General features: G+C 49.1%; 1 protein-coding gene across 2 annotated transcripts; it reads left to right on the forward strand.

Annotated features, from left to right (window-relative positions):
• Positions 1-8627: 8627 nt before the first annotated feature.
• ZNF550 (zinc finger protein 550) lies at positions 8628-18829 on the forward strand. 2 transcript variants are annotated; one of them, XM_049621905.1, is made up of 5 exons: positions 8628-8843; positions 9762-9881; positions 10454-11120; positions 12980-13075; positions 16630-18829. In XM_049621905.1, exons 3-5 carry the CDS (start codon positions 11087-11089, stop codon positions 17640-17642), a joined length of 1143 nt encoding a protein of 380 aa, XP_049477862.1. In that variant the 5' UTR covers positions 8628-8843; positions 9762-9881; positions 10454-11086; the 3' UTR covers positions 17643-18829. The 2 variants fall into 2 exon arrangements, with proteins under 2 accessions (XP_049477862.1, XP_049477861.1); XM_049621904.1 differs by lacking the exon at positions 9762-9881 and having other exon boundaries at positions 10994-11120.
• Positions 18830-19669: the final 840 nt, after the last annotated feature.

Consider the following 19669-nt stretch of genomic DNA (forward strand, 5'->3'; position numbering starts at 1 on the left):
TATGATTCTTTATATGAATGTGTGTTTTGTTTCTCTTACGCCAGTAAGTCAGAGAATGTGAATGTTTCAATATTTAAGAAATTGCCAACTGATCTAAGCTGGTTATACCCGTCTGTGTTCCACCAACAGTACATAAGCTCCCGTTCCTCCACATTTTGCCGATGCTTGGTATTGTCAGTCTTTTTAAATTTATTTTTTTTAATGCTTATTTATTTTCGAGAGAGACAGTTCAAGACAGGGAGGGGCAGAGAAAGGAGAAACTGCAGCAGGCTTCAGGCTCTGAGCCGTCAGCACAGAGCCCGACGCGGGGACTTGAACCCACGAACCGTGAGGTCATGACCTGAGCTAAAGTCAGATGCTTAACTGACTGAGCCACCCAGGTGCCCCACAGGTCTTTTTAAATTTTAGCTGTTTTAACAGGAGTGTAATAGCAACTCACTATGGTTTTAATCGCAGTTCTCTGATGTTTCATGATGTTGAGGATTTTTATGTGTATTTGCCACTTGTATAACTTCTTTAATGAAATGACTGTTAACACCATTTGCTTATTTTTAAACTTTCTAGATCTATCAGTCCCCCCACATTTATTAATTGGAATTTTACTATAAGGAAGAGCCATCCCTTCTGCTTTTATAAACATAGATATATTTTGGTAAATTTAGAATTTCGCAAGTAATCAAAACAGTACAAATTAAAATGAGGAGTAAAAGTTTTTAAACTATTAGAGTGACAAAGATAAAAAAGAATGGAAAACATTCAAACATAGCATAATTTTCCCATTAATTTTATTATCCTGTCATCTACCCTGAAGAATTTATGATGTGAATAACCACTCATGTATAACATGGCTTGACAGAAATTAAACGAAGCTTTTCCTTAATGAACTATGTCATTTAATACATTAAAATTTTGCTATTAAATGTCCAAGTAGCAATAAATAGCGTATTTAAACACTTCTTTCCTACCTCATCCCTTAGAATATTATAATAGTTCTAACTTATTAAATACATATAAATCCCTGAATAAGCAATTGATACACATTAATTCACTTAATCCTCAAAATGACCTCCAAAACTAGGTTATTACCATATCCATTTTATAAACTAGGAAACCAAAGCTCTTTTTACTAGCCCAAAGACTAACAGTTAAGCTTCAGAATCTAAATTCAAATTCAGCTGTGGACTTCAGTCTTTAAATTGTGTTAACATTATACAGCAAAATATTTCGAGAAATTTTAGACAAACTTGAACATTAGCTTAATATGTAACCTAAAAGGGTGTTAATATTCATATCTGAAGTGTTCCTACTTTGTTATAAAGAAAAGTTAAATAAAGTTGTTTTAGGGGCACCTGGGTGGCTCAGTTGGTTAAGCGTCCAGCTTCAGCTCAGGTCATGATCTCATGGTTCATGGGTTCGGGCCCCATGTCGGGCACTGCTGAGGGCTCAGAGCCTGGAGCCTGCTTTGGGTTCTGTGTCTCCCTCCCTCGGCCCCTCCCCTGCTCGTGCTGTGTCTCTCTTAAAAATAAATAAACATTTTAAAAAAATGGAAGTGTACAATTGGTGTTTTGATACATGCTGGCTTACCCCCTGAAATCAGAGGTTTCCTCTGCTCTTTAAAATTTTTTTTTAATGTTTATTTACTTTTGAGACAGAGAGCGTGAACGAGGGAGGGTCAGAGAGAGAGGGAGACAGGATCTGAAGCAGGCTCCAGGCTCTGAGCTGTCAGCACAGAGCCCGAGGCGGGGCTCAAACTCACGGACTGTGAGATCATGACCTGAGCCGAAGTCGGACGCTTAACTGACTGAGCCACCCAGGCGTCCCTCCTCTGCTCTTTTTTTTTTTTTTTAATTTTTTTTTTCAACATTTTTAATTTATTTTTGGGACAGAGAGAGACATAGCATGAACGGGGGAGGGGCAGAGAGAGAGGGAGACACAGAATCGGAAACAGGCTCCAGGCTCCGAGCCATCAGCCCAGAGCCTGACGCAGGGCTCGAACTCACTGACCGCGAGATCGTGACCTGGCTGAAGTCGGACGCTTAACCGAGTGCGCCACCCAGGCGCCCCTCCTCTGCTCTTTTTAACACATCCTTCCTAACGTAAAAATGATAGACATATTTTACCCTTTGCAATGGATATTTTCAAATATATACATAAAAGGAAATGTGTCATGAGCTCCATGATCCGAAGCCTACTCTTTCATCATTGATAAATTCTTGGGTGTTTTGTTTCCTCTGTCCCCACTCACATTACTGGATTGTTTTCCTTATAATCCAAACATCTTTTCATTCAGTGCCTAATCTCTTCAGAGTGCATTTCCAAGATGTAAGGACTCATTTATAATCCTAATAACTCTTTTTCAAACAAAATATTTGAAGTATCATAAAATATATTGTTAGTGCTCTATTTTCTCAATTTTCCTAAAATGTTTGTTCTTTAAGGCATTCAGACCCAAAATGGGTCTATATGGCTTTTACTAGATGTCTCTGGTCCCTACTAACTTATAAGAACCACTTCATTGTCTAATTCTTAGACTATATGTTTGTTGAAGTTTCTCAGTCATTTTTCAGAATTTGCATGTTCTGGATTTGTCAGGGACTTCCTGAACCTGGGAGAGGAAACAGAAATCCAGACCCAGGAGGCACAGAGAGCCCCCATCAAAATCAACCCAAGGAGGTCCACACCAGAACACAGAGTAACTAGAATGGCAAAAAGTGGTGGTAAAGAGAAAAATTTTAAAGCAGCAAGAGAAAAGAGTTGCATATAAGAGAAACCCATACGGCCATCAGCTGATTTTTCAGCAGAAATTTAGCAGGCCAGAAGGGAGTGGCGTGATACATTCAAAAGTGCTAAAAGAAAAAACCTGCATCAAGAGTAGTCTACCCAACAAGGCTATCATTCAGAATGGAAGGAGAGAGAAGATTTTCCCAGACAAAAGTTACAGGCACTCATCACCACTAAACCAGCCTTAACAAGAAATATTAAAGGGAATTCTTAGAGTGGAAAGGAAAAAGGCAAGAGTAAAAATAGGAAGCACAAAAGTAGTAAAATGAAGTATATCTATAAAAACCAGTCAAGGGATTCACAAAACAAAAGGATGTAAAGTATGACACCATATACCTAAATTGTTACTGGGGAGAGGAGTAAAAACTAGTGCTTTTAAATGGGTCCAAACTTAAGTGACCACCAATTTAATTTAGACTGCTATATGCATAAGATGTTATATACAAGCCTAATGTAGCCACAAATCAAAAACTGGTAGTAGATATGCAAAAAATAAAGAGAAGGGGACCTAATTCTATCACTAGAGAAAGCCAGCAAACCATGAGAGGAGAACAAGAGAAGGGAACAGAAAAACAAACAAACAAACAAAAAAACCATAAAACAAGTATCAAAATAGGAGTAAGTACATACCTATCGATAATTAATTTGAATGTAAATGGACTAAATGTTCCACTCAAAAGTAGGGTGACAGAACAGATACAAAAAGCAAGACCCATCTATATGCTGCCTACAAGAGACTCATGTCAGACCTAAAGACACCTGCAGATTGAAAGTGAAGGAGTTGGGGGCGCCTGGGTGGCTCTATCGGTTGAGCATCTGATTTCGGCTCAGATCATGATCTCACGGTTTGTGAGTTCGAGCCCCACATTGGGCTCTGTGCTGACAGCTTAGAGCTTGGAGCCTACTTCAGATTCTGTGTCTCATTCTCTCTCTGCCACTCCCCTTGTGCTTTGTCTCTCCCTGTCTCTCAAAAATAAAGAAATGTAAAAAAAAAAAAAAAAAAATCTTTAAAAAAAAAAGCGAAGGGGTGAAAAGGCATTTGACATGCAAATGGAAGCAAAAAGAAAGCTGGGTTAACAATACTGGTATCAGACAAAATAGACTTTAGAATTATTCACGCAATATTATTAACCATAACAATATACATTCTCTTATAGACTGTTTTCCCAACTTAGGAAAAAAGATATTTCTTCTTGAAATTACTGTCTTACTATACTCTGCACCCCACCCTTTCTCACATTCTCCATTCATTTATTTATCCTCCTCTTTGCTCACCAGACTCTCAAAGGAATTCCTTTGCACTGTGTCTCCTTGGCTTTTGTGTCCTCAAAACACAATATGATATCCAGCCTTGTCTATTTCACATCTGACTGCAGAGGCAGCTGGAGCCATCTGAACGGATTGCTTCACTGCCACGTTGTGGTATCTCCCCTCTATTCATCCTTCAGGCTGCCCAGCCAGCCAGTAAGCGCCCATATCCAACCACAACTAAGCTCCTGAATCTGTTCCAAATGTACCCCTATATCCTCAATCCCAATGTCTGCTTGAATGTCTCAAATGCACCTTGAGCTCATATCCCAACATCCCCAACTTCAGTTAATAGTCTTAACGTACAAACAAGTTTGAAATCCAGATTCGGCCTGTGGCCATAATACTCCACACACAGTGCTGACACGTTATGACTGCCTCAAGTAAGTCTGCTTTGATGTCTGGGTGTCTCTCTTCTGTGATAAGTCCTAATATTATCAGTGTTTTCTATCCAATACCAATTCTCTGTGCATCTTCTACCAGGTCAGCATTCAACGATAACCATTGGGTAGTTGATTGCACACAGTTGAGACATTTGTACCCTACTTCTGTTGCTATTTCTGCACTCATTAGCTAGAAATTCTAAAGAAGAATAAGGAATTTGCCACAATATTCAGTTACCTCAAAATACAGTTTGTGCAGTAAAGGGAAGAAATAGCTTGATACCTTTGCTCTATTTAGTTATTTTCAGAATAACTATTTGGATCACTAACATCATCCTCAAACAATAGCCAAACGTTTATCTCAGAGATAAGACGCCCCCTCTGCACACGTGCTCAGACTGTAATCGTAGTGGCCGCTATCACAGCAGGAAGAAACATTTGGCAAGGGGCTCTTTTCTTCAGGTAAGTCTAAGATTTTAAATGAGTTGTATCTGTCTTAGCCTGTTAGGGATGCTATAAGGAAACCACAGACTGAGTGGCTTATAAACAACAGAAATTTATTTCACAGGTCTGGAGGCTGGAAGGCCAAGATCAAGGTGGTGGCAGATTTGGTGTCTAGCGAGAGCTCACTTCCCAGTTCACAGACAGCCTTCTTGCTGTGACCTCACATGGTGGAAGGGGCAAGGGAAATTTCTGGGGTCTCTTTTATAAAGGTACTAATTCCATTCATTAGTAGGACAGAGCCCTCATGACCTAATCATTTCCCAAAGGTCCCATCTCCTAATACCATCACCTTAAGCATTAGGTTTTCAACTTAGGAGTTGAAGGGGACACAAACATTCAGACCATAGCAGTATCTGTGTCGGGAAATTCAGTTAGAAACTTACGAGAGGAAAAATGGGTAGGATTGCTGGGGTTAGAATACCGAGACACCCACGCAGGGAAGAATTTCGGCAAAAGGCCACATCGTCTGCTTCCTTGTAACACTCCTTATCCATTTCCCTTGTCATGACCCTAGCTGAACTCTCTTCTTCCTTGTCCCTTGACAAGGCTTAGGGTTTGCCAAACCCTAAAAAATTGACTATGAAGCTTTCTTTGATCAGCATATAATTGGAGAGTGAGAATATTTGTTGGTTGCCCAAGTACTGAAAGCATGCGCTTCATGACTGACATTGCAGTGTGTGCATTCGAGTGTTGCTTTGGGTTTCTGTTCTGCTGAATGGAATCTATAATATCTTGTCTTACTTTTAGGGAATACATTTTTTAAAAATAGAAGGGGTATAATAAATATATAAATACTTGGATAATAAGCTTAAAATTCGACTTTATGTCAAACCTCTCATGTTAGGTAAATTCAATCTCCTCTATATGTTCCACATAAAATTTGAAGGAATCCATAAAGTTATTTTAGAATGTATAGAAAACAAATTTTTCACTATTCCTCCGTTTCAGGGACACACGTTTTCCTCTCCAATGTCCCAGTAATGGCCCTGTGTGAAGTCTTTTCTCTCTAGACCTTGAGTCAACATACTGAGACTCACAAAGTTGACGCTAAAGCTTCAGTCCAAGTGTATCTGAAGAGCAACAACATGATGTTTATTACTTAGAAGTTATGAGGAAAATACTTTATACCTAAGTAGCATTATAACATTATGATATCTTTCTTGTATTACTCTCCCATACGGTGAATGGGAGAGTATGTCCCCCTTGTGGAGTCTTTAAGCAACACTACAAAGCTATGTAAATTACACTCTCAAGAGTATCTGAAATTAAAGGATCTATAACATTCAAAGCTCCTAGAAGAAGGAGGCACCACGCCTCAAACAGGGGTCCAGATGGGAGGCCACATGGAGCAAAAGAACTGGCTCAAACAGGTGAGGAGCCGAGAGTGGGGGGGGACCCCTGGGCAAGTCTCATTATTGCGAATCAGTGGGGAGTCCGCAGACAAATAACAAAAGGGAATTTATTAATCCACTGGAATGTTGCTACATCACAGGGGAGGAAAGAAAAGGGGCTTGGATAGGGGCTAGCCTTATCATCACACTGGTGTACCTGCTCACGTGGCTGGGGTGCTGACAGCCTGTTTGTAGGATGCTGAGGCAGCAGGAAAATGTGATTTTAAAAATTTACAACACAGTGTGGCCACATGCCCCTTTAGGAGCTTCTAAAATTAAAATAGGCAGGCATTCTTCACAGAGCTAGAACAAACAATCCTAAAATTTGTATGGAACCAGAAAAGACCCCGAATAGCCAAAGCAATCTTGAAAAAAAAAAAAAAAAAACCAAAGAGGCATCACAATCCCAGACTTCAAGCTATATTACAAAACTGTCATCATCAAGACAGTATGGTACTGGCACAAAAACAGACAGATCAATGGAACAGAATAGAGAACCCAGAAATGGACCCACAGACATATGGCCAACTCATCTTTGACAAAGCAGGAAAGAATATCCAATGGAATAAAGACAGTCTCTTCAGCAAGTGGTGCTGGGAAAACTGGACAGCAACATGCAGAAAAATGAATCTGGACCACTTTCTTACACCATACACAAAAATAAACTCAAAATGGATGAAAGACCTAAATGTAAGACAGGAAGCCATCAAAATCCTCAAGGAGAAAGCAGGCAAAAACCTCTTTGATCTTGGCCACAGCAACTTCTTACCCAACATGTCTCCAGAGGCAAGGGAAACAAAAGCAAAAATGAACTATTGGGACCTCATCAAAATAAAACGCTTCTGCACAGCGAAGGGAACAATCAGCAGAACTAAAAGGCAACCGACGGAATGGGAGGAGATATTTGCAAATGCCATCAGATAAAGGGGTAGTAACCAAAATCTATAATAAAGAACTTATCAAACTCAACACCCAAAAAAACAAATAATCCAGTGACGAAATGGGCAAAAGACATGAATAGACACTTCTCCAAAGACATCCAGATGACCAACTGACACATGAAAAAATGCTCAGTATCACTCATCATCAGGGAAATACAAAGCAAAACCATGAGATACCACATCACACTTGTCAGAATGGCTAACATTAACAACTCAGGCAACAACAGATGTTGGTGAGGATGCAAAGAAAGAGGATCTCTTGCAAGAGAATGCAAGGGAATGCAAACTGGTGCAGACACTGTGGAAAACAGTATGGAGGTTCCTCAAAAAATTAAAAATAGAACTACCCTATGACCCAGCAATTGCACTACTAGGTATTTACCCAAAGGATACAGGTATGCTGTTTCGAAGGGACACATGCACCCCCATGTTTATAGCAGCGCTATCAACACTAGCCAAAGTATGGAAAGAGCCCTGTCCATCAATGGATGAATGGATAATGTAGATGTGGTATTTATATATATATATATATACATATACATATATATATATGTGTGTGTGTGTGTGTATATATATACACATTATATACACATTATATATATATATACACACATATACACACATACACACACACACACACACACACATACAATGGAGTATTACTCAACAATCAAAAAGAATGAAATCTTGCCATTTGCAACTACATGGATGGAACTAGAGGGTATTATGCTAAGCGAAATTAGTCAGAGAAAGAAAAATATCATATGACTTCACTTATATGAGGGCTTTAAGATACAAAACAGATGAACATAAGGGAAGGGAAGCAAAAATAATATAAAAACAGGGAGGGGGACAAAACATAAGAGACTCTTAAATATGGAGAACAAACTGAGGGCTACTGGAGGGGTTGTGGGAGGGGGGATGGGCTAAATGGGTAAGGGGCAATAAGGAATCTACTCCTGAAATCATTGTTGCACTATATGCTAACCAACGTGGATGTAAATTTTAAAAATAAATTTAAAAAATTTAAAAAAAAAAGATGCTGTAAACACAATTTGGGAAATTGTGTAAATTTGGGTGCATCCCCTTTAGGAGTATCCGATGCCGCCCCCTTCTTCATCGGAGCTTCCGGGAACCCTTCCTTGCAAGCCCTTTCTGGGCGCCCATATCCTGCCAGGCGGCTGGGCCCTAGAAAGAGAGGAGCATTGCTAGAAGTGGCTGGAGGCAGGACAAGAACTACATCACCCAGAAGGCTGTGCCACAGGAAGGGGGTGTTACTGGCCCGCAATGGCAGGGGCGGGGCTTCCGGTGTCGCGGGTGGGCGTAGGTTTGTGATGTGGCGGGTCGGTGCCCGCGGATGGTGAGCTCCCCGCGTCTCGTCTGGACGATAGGGGGGACGCCGGCGAGGGAGGGGCCCCTCCTCCGCCTCTGTGGGACCCAGGGAGGGGTTGGCTGAGCCCGCAGGGACCCTTGGCGCCTACGCGCGGCTCTGCGGTCCCCACGGCCCGATGGCGGCGCGCGTGGACCCGGCCCAGGTGAGTGGACGTGGGGAGCGGCGGCGCGCTGTGCCTCAGTTTCCCGGCCCCGAAAGGCGGCCGGGGCCACGTGGGGAAGCGCTCGTTTCTGGCATCCAGCGGGACGCTGTGTGGAAGGGACAGGTGCGGTTTCAGGAATTCCCCTCGGTCCTCGCCGGGTGCGGAGAACGACCGGCACTCCCGAGACCTCACAGCGGGTTGCGGCCGCGACCCTTCCCGAGGCCGTGACCTTGAGCGAGTCCCCCGCGCCGCTGGGCCCATGTGCTCCCGGAGGTGAAGTAGTATTAACGGTTCCTCGTCCGGGTTGAGGGCCCTGGAAAGCCTACGTGGGTGACGTGTGTCTCCCGGTGTCCCGCAGGGCTCTGGGGGCTCTTTCCACGGAGATGCCTCCTGAGCCTGTGTTGATCGCGGAGGCGCGACCCGGCGGGAGTCCGACTCTTGCGCCTTGCCGGCCTCTAGCCTCTACCAGGCTAGGGCGGGGGTGGAGGATGGGGACGCAGTTTCTGGAATTGCCGCTGTGCTTGGGCGGAGAGGTGGAAGGGCAGGCTGAGAGCCAGGGCGGCCAAGGAGTTTCCGTTCACAGCACACGGAACCGACTTTCCCTGACTGTAGCGGACCTGTTTTCTTATCGAAGACATTCAGTTAGCTTTGACCAGGGAGTCCATCCACACGGTCAGTGCCGATCGTGTTAGGGCGTGGGATGTCCCCTTGCACGCACATGCACAGGGAGCTCCGGGGACGCGCTAGCAGTCGCCCCAAGCCCCCCCTTCATGGCCTAGACCGTTGTCAGCACATGTCTTCCCATCCGCAGGGCGCCGCCCCTCACTTTTATTTCAGACCCACCCTGTTGCCCCGTGCGAAGTTCACTATCATCTCTTCAGTCTTCTTGCTCCATTGTTTTGTCTTTGGAATCTTTAGGGCCCTCTGACATGGTCTTGCTGATTTTAGTTGCTTGTTCAGGATCTGTTTCCAGCCCCGGATCGTGAGTGCCTGTTGCTGCTCTATGCCAAGACCTAGAACGGCCTGGGCTTGTAAAAGGTACTCAATAAATGGTTGAATGAGTGAATGGGTCTCCCACTCAGGGGCTCCCATCATACTTGTACTAAATGCACACAAACCCCACCGTGGCCTTCAGGGCTGTGCTGGATCCGCAGGGGAGACACCTCCCTGCTCCTCCCCTTCCCTTCTCCTGCTCAGCGCACCCGGCTGGGTGGTGCTGAACTTGCAAAGTCTTTCCCATTTTGCAGCCTTCCTCCTTGCACTTCCCTTCATCCGACAGGCCTCTGCAGGGCTGTCTCTCCTGTGCATCAGTGTCACCTACTACAAGAGCCTTTTCCTGGTGGTTTTAATTCTGGCGAAGGTGCCCCTGGCCCCCACCTGCCTGTTTTCTGGAGACAGTGTCATCTTTTGCCGGATGTTCTGATCCTGTCTCTAATGTGAGATTGCGGGCTTTCTAGAGCTGCGTAAGCCCCAGGCTGCGGGCTGTGACATGGACGTGATAGTGGCATTTACGTTGTGGGCTGTGGGAGGATTAGGAAAAGTCACAAAATACATTGAACACATTCGACCCTGGGCACTCGAGTGTCCACATGTAAACCTTTTCGTTTTAGTTCTCAGAACTGCCTGGTGAAGTGGGAATGATTATGGTATCGATGTGGAAACCAAGGCTTAGAGAAATGATGTGATGTCCTCCCCACGGTCACAGCTGGCAAGTGTTGGATTCAGTCTCTGGGAATCTGGCTCCAGAACAAGGGACTTTTAGTCACTTTACCTCAGTGGTAAAGCAGCTCTCTGCGGGGGGCGGGCACACGGGGAGGACCTCGGCTACAACTGCTGCAGTTCTCATTGTTGGGAGTTATTATCATGATCCTTTTCCCCGCTCCTCTCATGTCCAGATCACTTACTGCCCCCACTGTCCTCATAGGAACACCACCCTCTGTCGTCTCCAGCGGCTACCCCAGGGGAGGCCTTTCTCTGAGCCCTAATTGCACTACGTACAAAGGCTGCCTCTACCTCCCCCTTGAGCCCAGCACAGAGCCCTGCCTCAGGAGACCTGGGTCTCTCTGCACCTTCACCAGCAGCTGAGTAACAGGGTCTGACCCCATCCAACAGCACAAGGCCAAGGCCACTACCTCTGTTTGACTTTCCAGGTTTTGGTTACCTTTAAGGACGTGGCTGTGACCTTCACCCAGGAAGAGTGGGGACAGCTGGAACTGGACCAGAGGGCCCTGTACCAGGAGGTGATGCTGGAGACCTGTGGGCTTCTGGTCTCACTGGGTAAGGGCTCACCTCTCACCTCTATGGGGCACCTCGACTTTGGCTCAGGTCATGATCTCACTGTGTGAGTTCAAGCCCCACGTCGGGCTCTGTGCTGAGAGCTCAGAGCCTGGAGCCTGCTTCGGATTCTGTGTCTCCCTCTCTCTTGGCCCCTCTCCTGCTCATGTGCTCACTCTCTCTCAAAAATAAACATGAACAAACAAACAAAAAGACACAAAATAGGGGTGCCTGGGTGGCTCAGGCGGTTAAACGTCTGACTTCGGCTGAGGATCTCACAGTCCGTGAGTTCAAGCCCCACAACAGGCTCTGTGCCTACAGCTCAGAGCCTGGAGCCTGCTTTAGATTCTGTGTCCCCCTCTCGGTCTGCTCCTCCCCCACTTGCTCTCTCTCTCTCTCTCTCTCTCTCAAAAATAAAAAACATTAAAAAAATTGTTTTAAATAAAAAAACAAGGGGCGCCTGGGTGGCTCAGTCGGTTAAGCATCCGACTTCAGCTCAGGTCACGATCTCATGGTCCGTGAGTTCGAGCCCCGCGTCGGGCTCTGTGCTGACAGCTCAGAGCCTGGAGCCTGTTTCAGATTCTGTGTCTCCCTCTCTCTCCGCCCCTCCCCTGTTCATGCTCTGTCTCTCTCTGTCTCAAAAATAAATGTTAAAAAAAAAATTTTTTTTTAAATAAATAAAAAAACAAAACACAAAATAAATTCTAACTTCTAAATAATAATAATAATAATAAAAAAGGCATCTCGGGAAGTAACTGAAACTGAGACTTGAAGCTTGGAGGGGAGGTGAAGGAGAGGTTCTGGGTGGGGGAACCAGTACCAGAAAAGGCCCTGAGGTGAGAGAAAGAGGGGCCAAAGGAACATCTGGTTCACCTTTTCTCCCGCCCCTCCGTGAGCTCGGCGCCTGCACATAGCACACAACAGTGACCATTACCGAGACCCGTCCAAATGAATCCTGGGCTCACGATCAGAATCTGACAGCTGAAACTTCAGTGGGTCCTGGTACCTCAGTCTCTGGGCTTCTGTGCAGAACCCGCCTGTCTCTGTGGAGATGTATCTGGCTGCACGTAACAGAAGAGCAGCTTAAACTGGCTTCCCCTGGAGGAAGTTTCCCCCCTCACCTACTGAGAAGCCCCAGGGTGGGGCTGGCCTGGTCTGGAGGATGCGGCCACACAGTTCCATCCTCAGGGATGAGAAGATTCTCTCTGCTCCTCTCCCTGGACCAGGCATCTCCCTGTTCCTCAGGCTCGCCCCCTTGTGGGTCTGTGGGGTGCTGCAGCCTCGCCTGGCGAATACAGGTTTCGTCCTCAGAACGAGCATCCGGCTCAGGTTCCTGCCTGCCTCAGATTTACCGGTGCTCAGGGATGCCATTCACCGACTTCTTCCGCCTCAGTTTTCAGTGCGTTCTGGGCACCAGAACCCCTGGGGAGAGCTCAGATATAGTGGTCGCTAGGCCTCACCGGAAGAAATTGTGTTCCTTTTGGCTTGAGGTCGAAATTGAGCACCCCTAGGTGGTTCCAAAGCACAGGGTGTTTGAGAACCAGCGATTTAGATTAATTACAGAATCCCTTCTGGAAGGAGGGGCTCACTTTCCCAGGGTCCCACGGCTGTGTGTGAGAGCGCCGTGCCCCCAAGTAGGGTTGGCTTCCACCGATAAAGTTCAAGGACACTGGCGTTGTGCAGAGACAGCAGCACCCTCTATAGTAGTTGCAGCCCAAGAAAGGGACCTGTGCATAGGTCAGCACGTTCTTCACGTCAATAGCAGCTTCACTCGGGTCTTGTCTCTGCCATTAAGTCCCAGACGGGATGGAGGTGTTGCTTTCTTCTCATACACCAGGACTTGTTTCTTTCTCTGTCAACAGGGCACGCAGTCCCCGAAGCAGAGTTGAGGCACCTGCTGGAACATGGGCGGGAGCTGTGGACTGGAAAGGGAGGCCTCTTGTGGAGCACCTGCCCAGGTAGGAGCAGGGAGCTGCGCGGGGGGCGGGGGGCCCTGGCAGCCTCCAGCATGCAAGGGACCAGTGCCTCTGAACCTGTGTGAGACTCTTTGTGACCTCCTGGGGGTTCCGGTGGTTTCTCACACCAGGTGTAGCACTGCATCTGCAGGCCGGCTCGGAAGGGCGGCGTTGCACACCTGGTGCCTGTGTGTGTCAGCGTGTAGCCTTAGGTGCGCTCTCTGGCCTAATCCAGCTGGTGGAAGGGCAATGCGGGGGGACGGGGAGAAGGCACACCCACGGGCACCCCGATATCACTTCCACCCGTGTTCCCTGGAGGAGAGATAGGCACCTGGCCACACCTGGGTGCTCAGGCCTGGGGAGTGTTGAGCTGCATGTGCCCGAGGAAGAGAGCCAGCGCGCTTGGTTTATGTCCTTTCAGTTGCCTGTGTTCAGCCTACTTGGAAAATCAGAGTGACGACAGTTTCCGTGATTACGTTGTTAGAGGTTGTGATGAGCCAGCACACCAAACTGCTTAGTACCCTGCCCGGCCTGTGGAAGGGCCAACAGAAGCCAGGTTTTTTGTTTTTTGGTTGATTGGTTTGTTTGTTTGTTTGTTTTTTATTACGTTTAAGGCTCTGAGCTATCAGCACAGAGCCCTACATGGGGCTCAAACTCACAAACCATGAGCTCATGACCTGAGCCAAAGTCAGACACTTAACCGACTGAGCCACCCAGGCGCCCCCCAGAAGTCAGCTCTTAGTGTATCCATGTAATAATTGTAGTCCTAGTGGGTGATAGTGATGTCACTCATTTCTTTCTGACTCAGGGGGCCTTTCTTGCCCCTGAAAGCACTGTCTCTACTCTGTAAATTTCACTTTGTTCCATATCCCACTGTCTCCCACCCTCTCCATCCATTCATACAGCCCCATTTATCCATCAGGAGCAGCCCCTTGCACTGGCTGGATCCTCCTTCCTCTCTTGCCCTGAAAAACACAGCGACAGTGGGCCTTTTCAGCCCCACATCTGTGCTGCGGAATCACTGGGGCCATCACAGTGAGGCGTGGCCTCCTCTCCGGCGGTCCTTCAGGCTTCTCGGCCAGCCTGTCTCTGGCCGCTCTCCCAGCTCCTTGATCCACACCTCTACTTAGGTGTCTCAGAGGCACCTCGGGCCCGTCATGCCTTAGCCGCTCACCGTCCTGCCCACTCTCCCCCATCCCGGGTCAGAGTGTCCCGCTATTCCAGGCAGGTGACAAGTTGGAAATACCTCAGACAGCACCTCAGCATCTCAGTCTCCGTCCAGCCCATCGACCCATGCCTGGTCCTGCCCGGCCGACATTACCCATGTCCCCCCGAATCCATCACCCCCACCGCCTTCCCTGGCTCCGTCTCCAGCACCTAGTCCGGGTTTCCATCGTCTCTTGCTCGGATGATGCCGAGCCTCCTAGCAGGTCCCCCCGCATCTGCTGCCTGCCTCCGGGCAGCCCTTTCTCCCGCACTGGCTCCCGTAGCCACCCGGACACCTTCCAGGGCTTCAGCACTTCCGCCGCCGCCGGAGTCTTGGCACACACTCAGCATCACGTTGGGAATAAAGGCTGTGGACTTCTGCCGCTTGCTCCTCAATCCGGAGCGACTCGTCCATGCCTGTCTCGCACCCGTGGCCTTCTCATCCTCCGTGGAAGATGCTGTGCCTCTGGTCATGGCCCATTCCAATACCACGGCCTTGGCCGTACCTTTGCCTTCCCAGGAAGCTTGCTGCCTCGCTTCCTCTCGGGCCTGGCTGCATCGTCATCGTCTGTCTGCTCCACATACACATGTGCTCGGGCTGTCTACACATAGAGCAAACACAAGTGTTCGCAGATCTGGACTAGCCCGCAACCAGTGTCGACTCTCCTCATAAAGCCAAGCTTCTCGAAGGAGCGGTCTCATTTGTTAGGAAAAACGCATACACTTGACTTCCTTACCTTTTGCTTAAACTCTGCGTGGTCTTTTTCCCTTAACATCAGAAGTGTACGGTGATGTGCCCAAATCTTAAGGGTCAGGCTTATGTGTTCGCGTGTGTACTGAGGTATTCCTCACCCCAGTCCAGACTTGGAATATTTCCAGCACACTAGCGGGTCCCTGGTGCCCCATCCTCATGATACTACAGTGGAAACCACTGTCTCCATGCTGTCACTGTGGATGGGTTTTATCGGGGGCTTTCCCACCCACCCCCCTTTTTGTGCCTTGAACAACAGAAATGTATTTTCTCACAGTTCTGGAAGCTGGGAGTCCGACACTGTGGTGTCAGTGGAGTCGGCTTCTGCTGGTGCCCCTTTCTTGGGCTTGTAGGGCAAGCTTTGCTTGTGTTCGCTGGTGTCTTTGCTGCCATCCTAACTGCCCGGTGTGGCAGTGAGAATGACAGCATAGTAGTCAGGTTCTCCAGAGAATTGCAACCAGGAGGAGGCAGAATCAGGCCAGGAAGCGGAAGAGGTGATGTCACGGTCTGAGTCTGAATCGTCTGCAGGCAGGATTCCTGCCCTCCCAGGGGAGCTCAGTCTTTTCTCTTAAGGCTTCAGTTGACTGAGGCCTGCCGCCAAAGAGGCCCACTCTCTTTGAAAGATTGTGGATGATGATCTTTTCTCAAAGTCTGCTGGTTTAAATGTTAATCACATCTAAAAAGTACCTCAGCCAGAACTGTTGGACCAGACCTAGCCGAGCTGATGTATAAAGGTAACCGTCACAGGTAATCAAGATAATGACCCAGTGGAGTAAACACACTGCGTCAAGAACCGTGCCGAGCGCTTTTCTTATTGAACCCTCACAACGGACCTCCTGGTCTCTCAGATGGAAACCTTGCCTTGAAGAAGACAGTAGCCCATCTACCAGGATCACTCACTTGGTGGAGGCGGGACTGAAGAATGGCTTCTGGCTCCAGAGCCCCCTTAACCACCACGCGATGCCTCCCAGCAGAGCAGAAGCTTGTCTTTTACACTGTTGGACCCCGAATGTTCCTCCATCCCTCCTCTTCTTCAGTCTTGATTCTCTTCCTTTGACTGTGATCCCCTTCGGTGGTGGCCTGGCCTCACCAGGCCTCCAGGGCCCTTCCTTCCTTTAACTGTTCAGCACTCTTCCAGGAGTGACTCTGCCCACACGTGCTCCTTCCGTTTCAATCCAGTGCCCCCTCCCTCTTCCTCTCTCTGGAGGCTCTGGCTTCTCCATTAGGACCTAGCTCATGGGACACCTCCTCTTTTTCCTCCCCGTCCTGTTCAGCGGTTTCCATGTGCTCCTAGCACCAAGGGACATCTGTTATTGGAGCGAATGATCAAAACTGTCCCCCATCCTATCCTCTGGACCGCGAGGAGGGGTGTCCACTCCAGACCCTCTGTCTCCTCCTTCCGCCTGCCCTCTGGATTTTCCCTTCAACGGTGTCAAGGGTACAAGGACCAGAACGGTCCTTGGAAACCCAGGTTCTAGAGATGTAAAACGCAGCCATTGTCAGTGGTGCTAGATCAGCCTCGCTTGCCCCCTGCAGCGTTGATTTCGTCTCCTATACTGTGTCACTAAAAGTCCCCCTTTGTGTGTCGGATTCTCTTCAGGTGACAGCGCCAGACTTCGGACCAGAGACCCAAGCGCTTGTCAGCCGGTTTTGTCTGCGGGAGCCTGGCTCCGGGGAAGCCCGGCCCAGGGACCTTCAAGGGCCTCCAGGCTGGTGCAGGCCAGGGGTTGGGAAGGGCATCTGGAAACGCAGAAAGGTCGACTGACGCCTGGGAGGGACGCTCACAAGACCCACCTTGAGAGAATGAACCTTGAAGATGACGGTTTGGGGACAGAGGACGGTCTGCACCACCAGGTGTTGCAAAAGAGAGTCTCTCCGGGAGAGGTGCTCCGTGAGCGGGACCCACGGGGACCGGACAGAGGCTGCGCGCTTCGTGCGGGGAGTGACCTCTACAGATGCAAGCAGTGTGGGAAAGGTTTTAACCGCAAGTGGTACCTCGCGCGGCATCAGCGGGTCCACACCGGCACAAAGCCCTACGAATGCAACGCGTGCGGCAAAGCCTTCAGCCAGAGCTCGACCCTGATCCGGCACTACCTCATCCACACCGGGGAGAAACCGTACACATGCCCGGAGTGCGGCAAGGCCTTCAAACGCAGGTCCTACCTCCTGCAGCACCGGCCGGTCCACACCGGGGAGAAGCCCTACGAGTGCGCCCAGTGTCGGAAGGCCTTCGCCCACCGCTCCACTTTCGTCCGGCACAGCCGCACCCACACGGGAGAGAAGCCCTTCGAGTGCAGGGCCTGCGAGCGGTCGTTCGGCAACCGAGCGCACCTGATCCAGCACTACGTGGTGCACACGGGGCAGAAGCCGTACGAGTGCGCCGAGTGCGGCAAGGCCTTCCGCTGCGGCGCGGAGCTCCTGCAGCACCGGCGCGTGCACACCGGCGAGAGGCCTTTCGCGTGCGCCCAGTGCGGGAAGGCCTTCCACCGCAGCACCTACCTCCTGCAGCACTCGGTCGTCCACGCCGCGGAGGCGCCCCACCGCTGCCCCCAGTGCGGCAAGGCCTTCAAGCGCCGCTCACACCTGCTGCAGCACCGGCGGGTGCACCCCTGAGGGGGCCCCTCGCGCCCTACCCCGGCGCCTCTTCCGGCCCTCCGGAGGGGGTCCCCGGCGGGAAGCGCCGCTCGCCGCGCAGAACGGCGGGGAGATTTGCTTGGCCCTCAGACGCTGGAGCGGCCCCACCGGGCGTGGGCCGCGTGCGGGCGGCCCCCCACCATCGGACCCGAGCGGCGAACCGTGGGGGGCAGGGCACTCGGGCCGCCTCTGTCGGGGACGCACCGCGGAAGGATGTTCCTGGCACAACCTAGGGGCCTCTAGCCAGAAGCGGCGCCTTCCCTGCCGTTGGAGAATTCGGAACGAACGGGGGACGTCAATGTCGTTGCCGTGAGAAAACCCATGACACGTGGGCGCTTACGGTCAGGTGGAGAGTCACGCGGAGCGGACACTGCGGGGCCCTCCGGTGCCCGTGAAACGGCCGAGGGACAGGACGGGGGGCACTGTGCACTTACACGGACGTCGGCCACAGGTCTGCCACTCAGCCACCTCGGCATCACTTTTAAAAGAATAAAAAGAAGGGGTGGAAACATAGACTTCAAATGGAAGGAACGGATGTCTTTACAAACTCTTTCACGTTTCCGTGCCGAACCTACTACAGTTTTTCAGCAGTTTTAATGTTTTGGTGGGGGGTATGTTTGAGAGGAAGGGTCTTAGCCCCCCCCCTTTTTTTTTTTAAAGTTTATTTGTATTTATTTTTAGAGAGAGAGTGAGGGAGGGACGGAGAGAGAGAATCCCATGCAGGCTCCAGGCTCCAAGCTGTTAGCCCAGAGCCCTACTCAGGGCTTGAACTCAAGAACCATGATATCATGACCTAAGCCGAAATCAAGAGCTGGAGGCTTAACCCACCGACCGGCCCCCGGCCTTTGTTTTTCTGTGTGTTCACTGCCACCCTGTGTCAGGAAAGTTGGGACAGTGAGGGCAACTCTACAGAAGTTTGCTGGAAGCCTGTGTTACAATCATCCCCACCCACGAGGAACGTAGTCCTTTGTGAGAAATGTGAAGGCTGAGTCACGAGACACTTGGACTTCGAAGTTAGAACTCTGAAAATAACACCGTGTGCCATTTACACCCACACTGGCTGAGAGAAGGAAGCCATGCACGGTGTCACATTGAAACATGCCCCCTCAAGACCATTTACGGCTTTGATACTTCGAAGTAAAGCTTCTGTTCGTGTGGTTTTTAAATTCTCGACGTTCTCTCTCCCTCACTTTTTCTTGACTCCATTCTGCTCCTTTGTTTTCTTTCTTTTCCCCTGACAGTATGGTGTGGCCTTCTTGGGGGGGGGGGGGTGTCCTAATTCCCTCCTCCGCCTGGTGGTTCGAGGGACTGGGCCCTCCCTCCCACATCCCCTCCAGTTGTCCCGGGCTTGAATTATAGCTAGAAGCAGTGACCTAAAACACACTGCTGGGGCAGATTCACGATGAGCCCAGGAAACAAACACCCGAGTATCCTCACTGTCTGATCTTACAAAGGGCTGTGTGAAGTTGTGCTACAAAATAAAGGGCCAGGGACTTTATTTTTTTTTTTTTAATTATTATTATTATTTTTTTTTACGTTTATTTATTTTTGAGACAGAGAGAGACAGAGCATGAACAGGGGAGGGGCAGAGAGAGAGGGAGACACAGAATCGGAAGCAGGCTCCAGGCTCAGAGCCATCAGCCCAGAGCCCGACGCGGGGCTCGAACTCACGGACCGTGAGATCGTGACCTGAGCCGAAGTCGGACGCTCAACCGACTGAGCCACCCAGGCGCCCCAGGGGCCAGGGACTTTAAAAGGACAGTGTGGTTGTGTACATACGGGTGTCGGGTTTGTGTGAGCTTCGTGGTTGCCACCTTGGACTTCCTTGGTGCTGGCAACGGATTTAGTCATTTGCAATTCTTCCTGTGGACTTTCCTTCAAAAGTTTTCAAGGCACACACGATAATGTTAACAGGCTAAAAAATGTACAGGAAAATATAAAATGATCATTTCCTCACTCGGAGCTTCCTCCGCACCTTTATAAGGCTACACACAGGTCACATTTTC

This window comes from Panthera uncia, assembly GCF_023721935.1.
Source record: "Panthera uncia isolate 11264 chromosome E2 unlocalized genomic scaffold, Puncia_PCG_1.0 HiC_scaffold_19, whole genome shotgun sequence".
NCBI lineage: Eukaryota > Metazoa > Chordata > Mammalia > Carnivora > Felidae > Panthera > Panthera uncia.

What these genes read in the sequence shown, in the direction of transcription:
- ZNF550 (XM_049621904.1), top strand. Translation starts at nt 8,817, where the DNA reads ATGGCGGCGCGCGTGGACCCGGCCCAG. An exon ending in CGCGCGTGGACCCGGCCCAG is followed by an intron (nt 8,844 to 10,993) that starts GTGAGTGGACGT and finishes TTGACTTTCCAG; the next exon opens with GTTTTGGTTACCTTTAAGGA. An exon ending in TGGGCTTCTGGTCTCACTGG is followed by an intron (nt 11,121 to 12,979) that starts GTAAGGGCTCAC and finishes CTCTGTCAACAG; the next exon opens with GGCACGCAGTCCCCGAAGCA.